Source organism: Condylura cristata, unplaced genomic scaffold (genome assembly GCF_000260355.1).
Source record: "Condylura cristata isolate star-nosed mole 26May11 unplaced genomic scaffold, ConCri1.0 scaffold00034, whole genome shotgun sequence".
Classification (NCBI taxonomy): Eukaryota; Metazoa; Chordata; class Mammalia; order Eulipotyphla; family Talpidae; genus Condylura; species Condylura cristata.
In genome coordinates this window covers 6,410,393-6,421,758 of record NW_004567135.1, presented here as the reverse complement: position 1 = coordinate 6,421,758, position 11,366 = coordinate 6,410,393, and the positions used below count along the sequence as shown (strand labels likewise).

The 11,366-nt window shown below is 59.0% G+C and overlaps 1 protein-coding gene across 1 annotated transcript in view; it reads right to left on the bottom strand.

The window, feature by feature from the left end:
* Positions 1-231: 231 nt before the first annotated feature.
* Positions 232-11,366, bottom strand: part of GALNT6 (polypeptide N-acetylgalactosaminyltransferase 6) — a 17,119-nt gene continuing 5,984 nt past the window's right edge. The window contains exons 3-10 of the mRNA XM_004692734.2: positions 8,349-8,498; positions 7,647-7,881; positions 5,524-5,641; positions 4,001-4,201; positions 3,322-3,453; positions 2,640-2,741; positions 1,289-1,441; positions 232-409 (exon numbers count right to left, since the gene is read on the bottom strand). Of these exons, the coding sequence (XP_004692791.1) occupies positions 296-409; positions 1,289-1,441; positions 2,640-2,741; positions 3,322-3,453; positions 4,001-4,201; positions 5,524-5,641; positions 7,647-7,881; positions 8,349-8,498 (1,205 nt within the window). The 3' untranslated portion in view covers positions 232-295. The remainder of the gene's footprint in view (positions 410-1,288; positions 1,442-2,639; positions 2,742-3,321; positions 3,454-4,000; positions 4,202-5,523; positions 5,642-7,646; positions 7,882-8,348; positions 8,499-11,366) is intronic.

Sequence of the window (11,366 nt, the reverse complement as noted above, 5' to 3'; positions counted from 1 at the left end):
TGGACTCTGTGGGTGTCCGAGGCCACAAGGCATTCGGGATGTAGCAGCAAGCGCTTTCTTGAGTTCAGCACCGCTACCCTGGGCCTTACCCCAGCTGCTGACTCTACTTTGGAAGCCTCTATTTCTAGGGCAGAAGGCTGGCTCCTGGCCAAGAATGATGTGCTCTGGTGATCCCTCCCATCAGTGCTGAGGAAAGAAAACCCACCCATGTCATTGCAAGGAGTGGGAAGGTCCTGCCTTCAGTCACTGAGTTCAGAAATCAGCCCTTAGGCCTAAGAGCTGCCTCTGACTGGGCCTAGACGAAGAGCCAGTGCTGGTGGGAGTCACTGGGGTTGCAGGGGGCCATGGCTGGCACTTGGTTCACAGATGTCAGGCAGGTACCGGATCCAGCGCTCCTGAGGAGCTGGTCCTAGAAGATGACAGAGCAAAGGGTCACCTGAGCCTCAGGCCTCCACTCGTGCAAGGGGGTGGGGTGACTGGAAAAAGGCAAGGGAGCCCACAGGCGCAGAGAACTCTTCCGAATTCTCCTCAAATGCCAGACACTCTGGCGGACGCCCTCCGGAGGGTCCACCCGTGTCCGCCTATGTCCTTCTGAGTGTCCACCTGAGGAAACAGGGTGACGGGCTAACTGGAATATGCTTTCTGGGCCCCCTCCTGGAGATGGCCAGTCTGCAAGCCCTGCTGCCCACTCCCACTGTCTGCCTTTGGTCATGCCCGACACCTCCCTCTGTGACCCTATTAGGTCCCTCTTCCCCTAAGCTGGGGACTAGAGAGGGGCACGGTGGCTTGGGGTGCTGCATTGGGTCAAGTACTGCAAGGGTGACATCACTTACGGGGGCAGTGATGCTTCAATGTATCCAGGCCTGCACCCCAGGCCTGCCGCTCACTAGTGACGGACCCCAACCTCGCTGGGCTTCAAACGGCTCATCTACAGAGCTGAGACACCCTCTACTTGGGACGAGCCAGAGAAAGACTCATCCCACCGACGTCTGTGGGCGCACTGCACGTGGCACCTGCTCTCCGTGACTCTCCACCTCCTACTTGGGTTCGGCCTGAAAACGCGTGAGCCGCAGCAGAGCTGCCAAGGGCCGGCACCCAACTCCACCTGTGGATCAGCCACCCCCAAACGCTGCTTGAGCCCCGAGAACCCCCCCTGTGCCCGAGTCCACTCTTCTGCTTTCACCACTGCCCTGGGCAGCCCGGGGCTTCTCGGGCAGAAGATGCCGAACTGAAGAGGGGCTCGGTGGTGGCCTGAGGCCCGAGTCGAGCTTCCGGGCAGCTGGCTCACCTGGGTCAGTTCCCACTCCTCATCCTTGGGGACTTGGCTGTTTCTGCCAACGAAGTGACAGCTCCTGAGGCCCAGGCTGGAGGCGCCGGCGTAGACACACAGCTGCTTGGCGATGTTGTGGCGAAGTTCCCTCTGGGTTGTGTACTCAAAGTACTAGAAGGCAGACAAGACAGGTGAGGGGCGCGGCTGGGCAGGCCCACGGCTGCCAAAGCCCCATGCCCTGGGGTGCCCTGGGCGGCCTCGGGAAGCAGGTGACCGCCCCAAGGGAGCTGCCTCCAGACGCCAGCACTTCCGGTGCCGCCTTGTGGCTCTTTACCGAGTCTGGGCTACGCAGAGTAATCGTTCCTCTCTTTGCTGTAATGAAAAGTTAAACGTTGACCCCTCCTTTGAAGCGTTGTTTGTGAAATCATGTGTTTGACACGTTCGTTGTTCTTCTGCTGGTAGTAGGTGACTATTAAGATAAAAATACTCATCGACGTGCCTAACGTCATCGCGATGCCACCGCACAGGAAAGAGCTTTAGACGGACTCGGTCTTCATTTGCGTTTGGTGCCCTGTGCCTCGGCCCTGGCCACTCCTGCCCCAGCTACCAAACACTGGGGGTTCAAGGAAGACAGGGACCCCGGGGCCCTCCCTGGTGGCGCGACGGGTTAGAGCACAGCACTGCGAAGCCCGCCGCAGCCACTTCATCAGCAAGTTCAATCCAAACCGGGGAGTGACCCATGTGGCGCAGACCTCTCCTGTTCCCCCCGCTGCTCCCCTCAGCAGTGCACTTCCTCCATCCGCCTGTCCTGCTCCCCACCCTGTCTCTGGCGAATCCGCTCATGCCCCAGCCCCTCTGGCCCGTACCCCCGCTCTGTTTGCAGAAATATTTTTTTTGGAACAAGCTGGGGTCACTAACAGCATGGAGGAGAGTCCCAGGATGTCAGAGGGTGGTTGCTTTGGGGTCACTGCTGCCTGTGAGGACCAGAATGGTAGCTTCTGGGCAGCAGAAGCGCTGAGGACACAGCTGAGGAGGACGGAAAGCGCTCAGAACTTTCCCACCTTCATTCTAAAACACCACTCAGCGGCTGGCAGCCCCTAGCGAGCTTCTGTACCTCCCACCCCCCACCCACCCTCTCCTGGCAGCGCAGCTGAGACCCAGCCTGCCTCTGGGTGTCCCCACTTCAGAGCTCTCACTGGTCTGTGGCATGCATCCCTCTCTGCCTGGTGAGGACAGGGGTGGCATCTCCCTCTCCCTCTGCAGACCCCCGCTCCCCACCCTCACCCCCTGAAGGCCTATTTTGAGCAGAGACCAGGGGCCTGGGAAGAGAGGAGGTGCCCAGAGGTAGGGGTCACCCAACTGCCCATACCTGGTTGCCACCCAGGCCGTGGCAGCTGTACAGGATGAGCGGCTTCCCTCCGAGGTTGTTCTCACCCACGTCCAGGCATTGGTTCACCCCCAGATTCCTGATCTGCAGAGGGGGAACCCGGCAAGGTCCGTCAGCATATTTCAGTTTGTGACGCGGGACCCAATGGGAATAGGCACTTTGGGCTCGGTCTGATGTTTCTCCTCTGCTCACTGCTCCCTCGTTAACTCAGATGCCTGCAGTTCATAGCAGAGTGAGGTGTGGAGCCCAGAGGCTGGGCAAGGGCCGGCTGGGCAAGGGCCGGCTGGGCAGGCTGCCAGGTCCCTAGGAAACACCCTTAGCACGTGAGACTTTGCTTAGCAGTAAAGGCTCAAAAGGTTACCCTGGGACTTGTTCGAAATGCAGCCTTCAGGCCCCACTCAGCCTGCGCAGTCAGAGGTGTGTGTTTTAACACCCATCGGGGGATTTTTCTGCAGGTTGACGCTCGAGAGCCACTGATGTGGTCGCTTTCTCTTTAGACGGTTTTCAGCGATCTCTGCAAGCCCAGCATGGTCTCTCCTACTGACCGGAGTGTGGACAGTACAAACCAATTCTTGCTCTCACCCCTCAGGGTAAGGGGCCCTGACCTCTCTGGTGGGGTGGGGGTGCTGCTATGTGGGTGGGCGAGCTGGTTCTCAAGACTCACAGAGCCGTAGAAGGTGGGTTTCAGGTCAGGAATGAACATCTCCGGGTAGATGTTGTTCAGGAACCAGGAAAAGTTGCGGCAGTGGAGCCGATCCTTCAGCTCGAGTCGTTCCGAAATGTCACCAAAGGATTTCTGTCAGTAAGTCAGCCCCAAGGTCAGTCCCACCAGCCTCGACCGCCTTGCCTGGGCGAACTGCCCGTTTGGCCGGGGGTTTGCTGCGACCAGAGTGGGCTTTGTGTTCATCCCTGCTCACGGCAAGTTGGGGTACTCCATGCCTCAGTCTCGCACCCATTCCCACCCCTCTGCCTTGGCTTTGGGGTCCCCACCCTTGGCCTCCTCCTCCTCCTCCTAGGACGTCCCAGCAAGTTTCCCACCAGTACCGTTTCTGAACTTCTCAAAGCCAAGCTGATCCCCGGAAGAAGTTCGTCCCCCAAACCCCTCTCACCGCTCTCGCCTCCCTCCCCCCCACTTCCTACAAGATGCTGAGATCTCTCTGGGGGAAGACAAAGGCTCGTCTCCCCCTACTCTAATCTTCAAAATCCAGCCTCTGGGGTCTCTAGCTCACAGGGTCTGGGGGTCAAAGCCTACACCAGGTAGAGCTGGGAGACCTCTTCCCATTCGGACCTCGAGTAGGGCCTCGGGTTTACACTTTCCTTGCTCCAACGCCACTTTCTCTCACCTCTTTGGCCATCTTTGCTGCCTGCAGGTTTCTCCGGTAGAAAAGCTCCTTGTAGTCATCCATCCAGACCTCAGCCAGGCGTACTTGGTTGCGAGTGATGACACTGGTGCCCTTAGGGAAGGTGTGGGGGCTCTTGGTACGGAACACATGGCCCACCACAGAGCAGGGGATGATCTCCAGCTGGCCCCCACATTGCCACACCTGCCGGGGACCGTAAGACGGGGTTTTCAGGTGTTGGGAGGGAGAGGCTCCCCCAGGCAGCTCTGTTCGATTCCAGGAGTCAGACCCCAGATCGAAGGACACAGGGAAGTAGTTTCCTCTCCCTGCGTGAAAGGGCATCGGCCAGCTTCAGCCACACCCACATAACTCTTGGCTGTCCTGTAGGCTTACTGATTTAAGGCTCTGAAGTCTGCAGGGTTCTGAGGCTTACTGGCCCTATTGAGAGGAAAGACAGATGGCTAAATTTGTGTCCCTGTGCCGATGCTGAGTTCTGGTGGCTTGGCTTTTTGACTGGGAAATGTGATTTTATCAGCTCACCAGAGCGTTTCTGGAAACTCACGTTCCTCTGAGTCAAGACAGACGGTGACCCAGTTGAGGACATCAGTGCGTTAATTAAAGGCGAGCAGAACCATGTGGGTGCCCGTGGGGGTCATCTGGACGTGTGGCACATGAGCTTCTGGAAGAGACTGAGCAGAGGTCGGAGGTTCTGGACCAGCCTAGAGTCAGAGCCCTGGGAGTTCCGGTGACAGCTCGTGACCCCTGTCTGTGGGGCGGGCCAGACTAGGCCCCTCCTCTCCGGTTTAGGTTTTAGGCTGGGAGGTGTGCTGGCGTTCATCTTAGCCCAGCAGCAACAGGCACATACAGCCATGGTCGCAGCAACAGCAGCTACTGGTGATGCGCTTAGTACATGCCGGGAGCAGTCAGAGGGGGCTTCCTCAATGAGCTCCCTTCCTCACTAATGACGTCCTCACCGGCACGGGGATGCATGTCGATTTTGTGGAGAGGTAATCCTTCCTTCCTACCAAGTCCTGATTTGCCTAAATGCTGGAATCCCTCTGAGTTTGGGGTCGTCTCTTGGGTGCCCCTTTTTTCATCCAGTTGTGAATCTGCTGAGCACAGGGTTGGCTACTGGGGCATGTGACTGTGCCCTGGAAAGGGGAGCCAGATTTTTCCAGAAAAGCAGTGTTGCTATTGACCTGTGCCCCTTCACCCTCTGTTTTCTCATAGGCATCATGAACGATGCCTCCAGTTCCCAGCTATCCAGTCCATGTCACCCCCGCTATTTCTGCCTTCTGAGAAGTCCTGCCCATCATTTGTTCCAAGTTGTGCAATCTGATGCTCAAAACCCCACTGCCCAGGGGCAGGGCGGAGAGCAGAGAAAAGGCGGAGTCAGGGCAGGAAACAGCTGCCCTTTGAAGTCCAGTGCCGGGCTGGCATCCCGAGACTGTCACCGCCCACGAGGCAGAACCTCGAGCTGTGCCCAGGAAGCTGTGGTTCCCCCATGAAGCCCTCTTCACTCTCACCCGGAAGGACATTTCCACGTTCTCCCCTCCCCAGATCTCCATCTGATTATCATAGGTACCGATGTGCTCAAAGTAGGACTTGGAGATGGAGAAGAGACCACCAGCAAACGTCGGGGACCTGGAGAGACAGAGGGAGAAGCATGTGCATCTTCTGAGGCCCGGCTCCCCCTCCGCTCCCACCTTCCGTCCCTCCCTCCTGGGGTATCACCTCTGTGCTGCTGATGTATTCACTTAGCAAATGTGTATCGGCATTCCCTGTGATGTTCCTTATGGGATGAGGTCAAGGAGAGATATAACTCAATTATCATTGCCCTCTTCTAAAAGGCACTCACTCACTCACGGAACCAAGACTGTATTCAACACCCACCAGGGCCTGTGCCATGAATGTGTCAGGCAGAAGGAGAAAGGCCCCATTTCCCGAGCACCCAGCCTAGCAGCAGAACAGAGACACTGAGGAGGTGTTTCTGGAAACAGAGTCGGAAGTGAGGTAGAATCAAGTTCAGCTTTGACGAACGGGGATTACAAGGAGATTCTGGCTGCAGGCTAAGGCAGAGAGGCACGGCCAGGCCACAGTAAGATGACCGACACCTCCCTCCTAGAATCTAGATACCACTTTGCGCCTAAGCCAGAGCTAGGGGCTGCAGGCAGGGGTGGGCGCCGGGGGGACAAGGACACATACGTGGGGTGAGCTCATGGCTGCTGCGCCAGCCCAACCCAGCGAGGCTCGGCCGCCCTCGGCGCCCGGCTCACGTGGCACACGCAAGCAGAGAGGTGTGAAAGTCAGGCAGCCGCAACGGGCCTCTGCCACCCGTCCCCTGAGCCCGGCCTGGGTGTCACCAGGAGGCTGCTTTTGAGGCTGGCTCCCACAGCCCTTTTCTGGGAGGGCTTTCATTCAGGAGGCCTGCGTGCTCGGGCAGGCTTTCATGCTCTGACCTCTTGCAGGGGTTCGAAGCCAGCTCCAGTGAGGCCGGGAAGAAAGACAGCCCAGGGGCTCTCGCTGAGCATTCTGGAGCTAACCTGCTTTTTCTTGGGGGTCTCCCCAGCTTTCTTGGGCCTGCCTCTTGGTGTTATGAGGTCTCCCCCGTGGAAAGGCACAGATGATAAAACCTCTAGGGGACCTGGCGGTCGTGCGGCCCCACGACCAACAGCCCACCCCTGGAAACTGCCTGATTCCTGGCCTACTCTCCAGCCCCACCCTCCCCTGCCGGGGCCCCTTGCTGCCTGTGACTGTCAGAGTGAGGCCGAAGGTGCCAGCTGCTGGCTGCTGGTGTGATGCCCCTCAGGCGAGCCAAGCACCTCACAAGGGTATTTGGACCAGGGAGCAAATTCATTCTGCAGACACTGGCGCTTTGTCTTCCATCTGTGTGGACCTTGGATATGGAAGTCAGAGATGGGCAGCAGCCAGGTGCCCGTCCCAGACTGTGCTACTGCGTGCCTGGGCCCCACTTGCGGGAGGGGGGCTTGACCACTGGCCACAGGGAGGGGGCCTGACCACTGGCCACAGGGAGGGGGCCTGACCACTGGCCACAGGGAGGGGGCCTGACCACTGGTGCACCAAACAAAAGGCATCCCTAATACTGCAGCAGAGGGTCAATGGAGGGCCCCGCTTCTTCTCTTCCTTCTGCCTTTTCTTGTCCCCCTGAGCCCCTTCTGCTGCTGGAGAAGGAAGAGCAGCTGGCTGTTCAGGCCCATGGTTTCCTGGTGTGGCACCAGCCCAGCCCCTCTACGAGACGCCTGATGTTTCTTAGGATTTGGCCATGTGGAGGGGGAGGCACTGAACCCCCTCCTCTGTTCAAGCCTTCTTTCTGCTCAGTGGACCCCAGCTTCTGCTTCCCTCCATCCCTGATGATGTTGTTGATCCTGCAAGGGGGACGAGGGGGTGCGCCCGGCCAGCAGCCTCTGCCCGGCAGCATGGGAGGCCAGTGTTTAATCAGCTGGAGACGGGCGTTCTCGCCTGTCGATCAGACTAATCCTGGGACCTACCTCACAAGACATGAGGATTAAACAAAACATGGCAAGTGCTTGATAGCGCCTAAGTGATGTTGACTCGGTGTCACCCAGGCCCCCGGGCCGGGTGAGCCCCGGCTCTCGGAGGCCAGGTGGGGCTCGCCAGGGGTGCTTACTTGATGGGGTAGGTCTCATCCTTGCGCCTCTCATTCTCATGTGGAGGCAGAGTCTCCCAGCCAAAGGTCAGACTCCAGTCAAAGTTCCCGCGGCTGTGCACTCTGCCTGCAGGGACCGGCTTGGAGAACTCAAACGTGTTCAGGTTGATGGTGACGATGTCTGGGCTCACCACCGCGGTCTCATCCTCGGCGATCCGAGCGAGAAGGGGCTCCAGCCAGCCGTGGAAGCACTCGCCTGCAGGCCCGGACCAGAGGAGCGGTCAGGCGCTTAACCACAGAGGAGCCTGTGCCAGGGGGAGACCCGGGAGGACAAGATGACCCTCCGCCCACTCCCAGGGTATAGGCAGACACGGCCCGCTCCACAGCTGAAGCGAGAACAGGGTGGTCTCCTGAGAGCTTCGGACAGGCAGCTTTGGAGGAGTGACCAGAGGTGTCACTCAGCCGACGCAAGTCAGGTCAGCTTTTGCTTTAGCATTTGCACAGGGAGCCTGCCCGGCAAGCGTGGGGTCACTAGTGGTCACAGGCTGGTGGCTGCAGGGAGAAAGGGGTCCCCGGCGCTGGAGCAGTCTAGACCCCCCACTCTCCTGAACAGCAGCCCGGCAGGGGGGCCTTCCAGGGCCGTGATAGCTTTTCATTCTCCAGCGAGGGGGCCGGACACCCCCCTCCCCGGCCTCCCGCTGCCAGCCCGGGGTTTGTACTTACAGTGGGCATCCAAGAAGGTGAGGACCTCTGCCTGGGCCACGCTGGCCCCCAGGAGCCGGGCGGTGATCAGCCCCTTCCGCTCCTGCTGCCGCACCACCCTCACCACCTGCAGCTGCTTCACGTACTGCTCCAGGGTCTCCTTCAGGTACTCTGGAGGGACAGCACCACGGTGGGCAGCTGACCACTGTGCACCAAACCTAACCCCAAGCTGCCAACAGCCCTCACTTTAAAACCTCTCACGCCAGGCCCTCCCTGGTGGCGCAGCGGCTTAAAGCACAGAACTAAGAAGCTAAAGCCACTGCAGCACGCGTTCGATCTCTGCCCCGGAGGTGACCCACATGGCTGGCAGACCTCTCCTGCCCCGCCCGCTGCTCCCCTCAGCAGTGCAGTGTACATTGTCAGTCAGCCTGTTCTGCTCCCCGCTCTGTCTCTGGTGAAGCTTCTCGCCGCCCCTGCACCTCTGGTCTGTACCCCAGTTCTGTATGCACAGATAAATAAATCTTTAAAAAAATAAAAATAAAACCTCTCATGCCTCCGGCATGCAGCATTTCCAGAAGCCGGAGGTGGAGAGGGGAAGGCGGGAGTCGTCTGTGTGGTCAAGCACCCCTGCCGTCCTTTGCCGGCCCGGCTCGCTGCGCCCACCTGCGCCCGTGTCCACCCCGGCACCTTCTCTAATGTCAGACGCAGGAGTCGAGCTTTTATTGTGGCCCCGACGAGCGTCCACCTCTGCCAAAGGCTCTCAGGCCTCTCGGGGCCTGCTCCTCTCAGCCACCTCCCGCCAGCCTGGGGTTCCGGCCTGGCCTCCCGGACCATTTCTCAGCATCTGATTCCCTGTCTCCCCAGCTCTGCTGTCTGCACAATGTTGATTTCTGGCTTGCTGGATCAGCAGATGAAATCTAGCCCCCTTTATTAGACTTCTGCATATATGGAACTCTTTATGAAGAAGAAAAGTTGCTGAGCAGCTTTTTAATTAAATTGAAAAGCACGTACCAAGTGTCTGCCGGGAACAGGCCATGGCAGGTGATCAGAGACCTGCCTAGGTGGTCTGGGCTGTGGAGCCCACAGGAGGGCACTGGCCTGAATGTTAGGGGGGCGGGGAGGGCGCTTCGCAGGGCAGGGTCTCTGCTGGGACCGCCGCTCCTCTGACCCGGGGCTTACTTCACACGCCTGTCATTCAGCCGGAAATCGCCGGAGCATTCTGAAAGGGCTCTATTCTGAAGCCGTCGCCTAGAAACGTATTCCAAATCCAGGTCTGTTTCACTGCCTGCCATTCTGGTCTATCTGTGCCACTAAGCTGACCTGCAGAATGGAGCTGCCTGCAGTTTTAGGGGCAGAGGGGGAGACGGGGTGACAGGCGCGAGCCCTTTCGCTCTTGGGCCGTGTGTGGGATAGCCCGGTGCTTCCATCTTGCTTTGAACGCAGCGTCACACAACCGACAGCCACTGTGGGTGAGACTGGTTTCTCTCTCTCTCATTCACACATACCTGCACACCCCGATATGCCCCTCCCCCCTCCCCAGTACTTGACCACCTGCTCTGTGTCAGCCACTAGCTAGGTGCTTCCATGTTGACACTATTTAATCATCTCTCCAACAGTTCAAACACTGAAATTCATGAATCCAAGTCAGCCTTGGGGGCAGCTCTGGCCTGGCTCTCCTTAGCAAACGCTTACTGTGGGGGCAGGGGCGAGACGCCCCTCCCTGGGTGGGGAGGGCCTGGCTGGGATCCTGCCGGCAAGGAGCTCCTAGAATCCCTGAAGTCACCCCAAGCACTGGCTCTTACAGGAGAGAGGGACGAACCTGATCTTCCTAGGGGGGTTGATATTCCCCTGAGACTCACTTGACTGTTCACAGAAGCATACGGTGGTGGAGACAGCCCAGAACAGAGTATCATAGGAAGTGGGTTCTGCGGTCAGGGGTGTGAGGCACCCAGCTGTGACCCTCCCCGGGCCTGGGTGCTACAAAGTGCCTCTCCCACGCTTTCCTTCCTGTCTCAGCTGGGCCTGGCGAGTCTGAGCCTCCACCCCGGGCCCTTCTGGGGAGTGGGCTTGAGAAAGGCCCTTCGGTGATGCTCTTTCTGACAGCTCCCGCCTGTGACAGCACCCAGTGCCTGGGCACACACCCCGGAGGTGAGTGGGGGACACAGATAAGCACATCCATGCTTTCTTGCTTCCTCCACAAAATAGCCTCAACACCCCACTGCCCCCACCCAGCTCTTTCCTCACGCCCGGAGACTCCCATGGCCCCCAGCACACACACCTCGCTCGGCCCCACCACTGAGCCACCATCTACGTGGGGTAACTCCTGGGGCCGCTTTCCTGGCCCTGTCAGCTTTAGTTGGATGCCTAATGGCACCATGAGCCTAACACGTCCCAACGAACTCCAGATGCCCCCCACACGGGGTCTCCATCTCCCCCCGTCCTCCTGGCTCCTAATCCAGCGGTGAGCCGGGCTCTCCCCTCTGCCACCCCCTGCCAGCCCTCCATCGGAAGCCCTCTCTGCACACGCCGGCCCCAGCACAGACGCCCTCACTGGTCTCTGGCTGTCTGCTCACTCCTCCGAGGCTGCTCTCTGCAAGTAGCCACGCTCTCTCTGAAAACTAAATCAGGACACGTCACTGCCGAGGCCTTAAAACTGCATTTCAGAAAAAGCCTAAACTGCGAGGCAGCTCCACCCTAAGCTAAAGTCACCACGTGAGCCAGTCATTCCACTTCTGGAGACAGACCCCCAAAGAAGGGCGCACCCCCATGTCGACAGCGCTGCTCATGGGGACCCCGTGTTACACCCCTGTCCACGGGCAGGCGAGTGGGCAGACGGAGATGGAGCTGCGCGAGCAGTGAAACAGTCATTCTGACAAAGGAGTGTACCCTGACATGGGCGAAGGAAACATTATGGGTGAACTAAGTCAGTTACAGGACAGTGGGAAGCATCTCCACTTCCTGGGGCACCTTCCCAGGCGTGGGGGGCCAGCGGCTGGCCGGGAGGAATGGGATGCTGTTTCATGGCTATAGAGTTTCAGC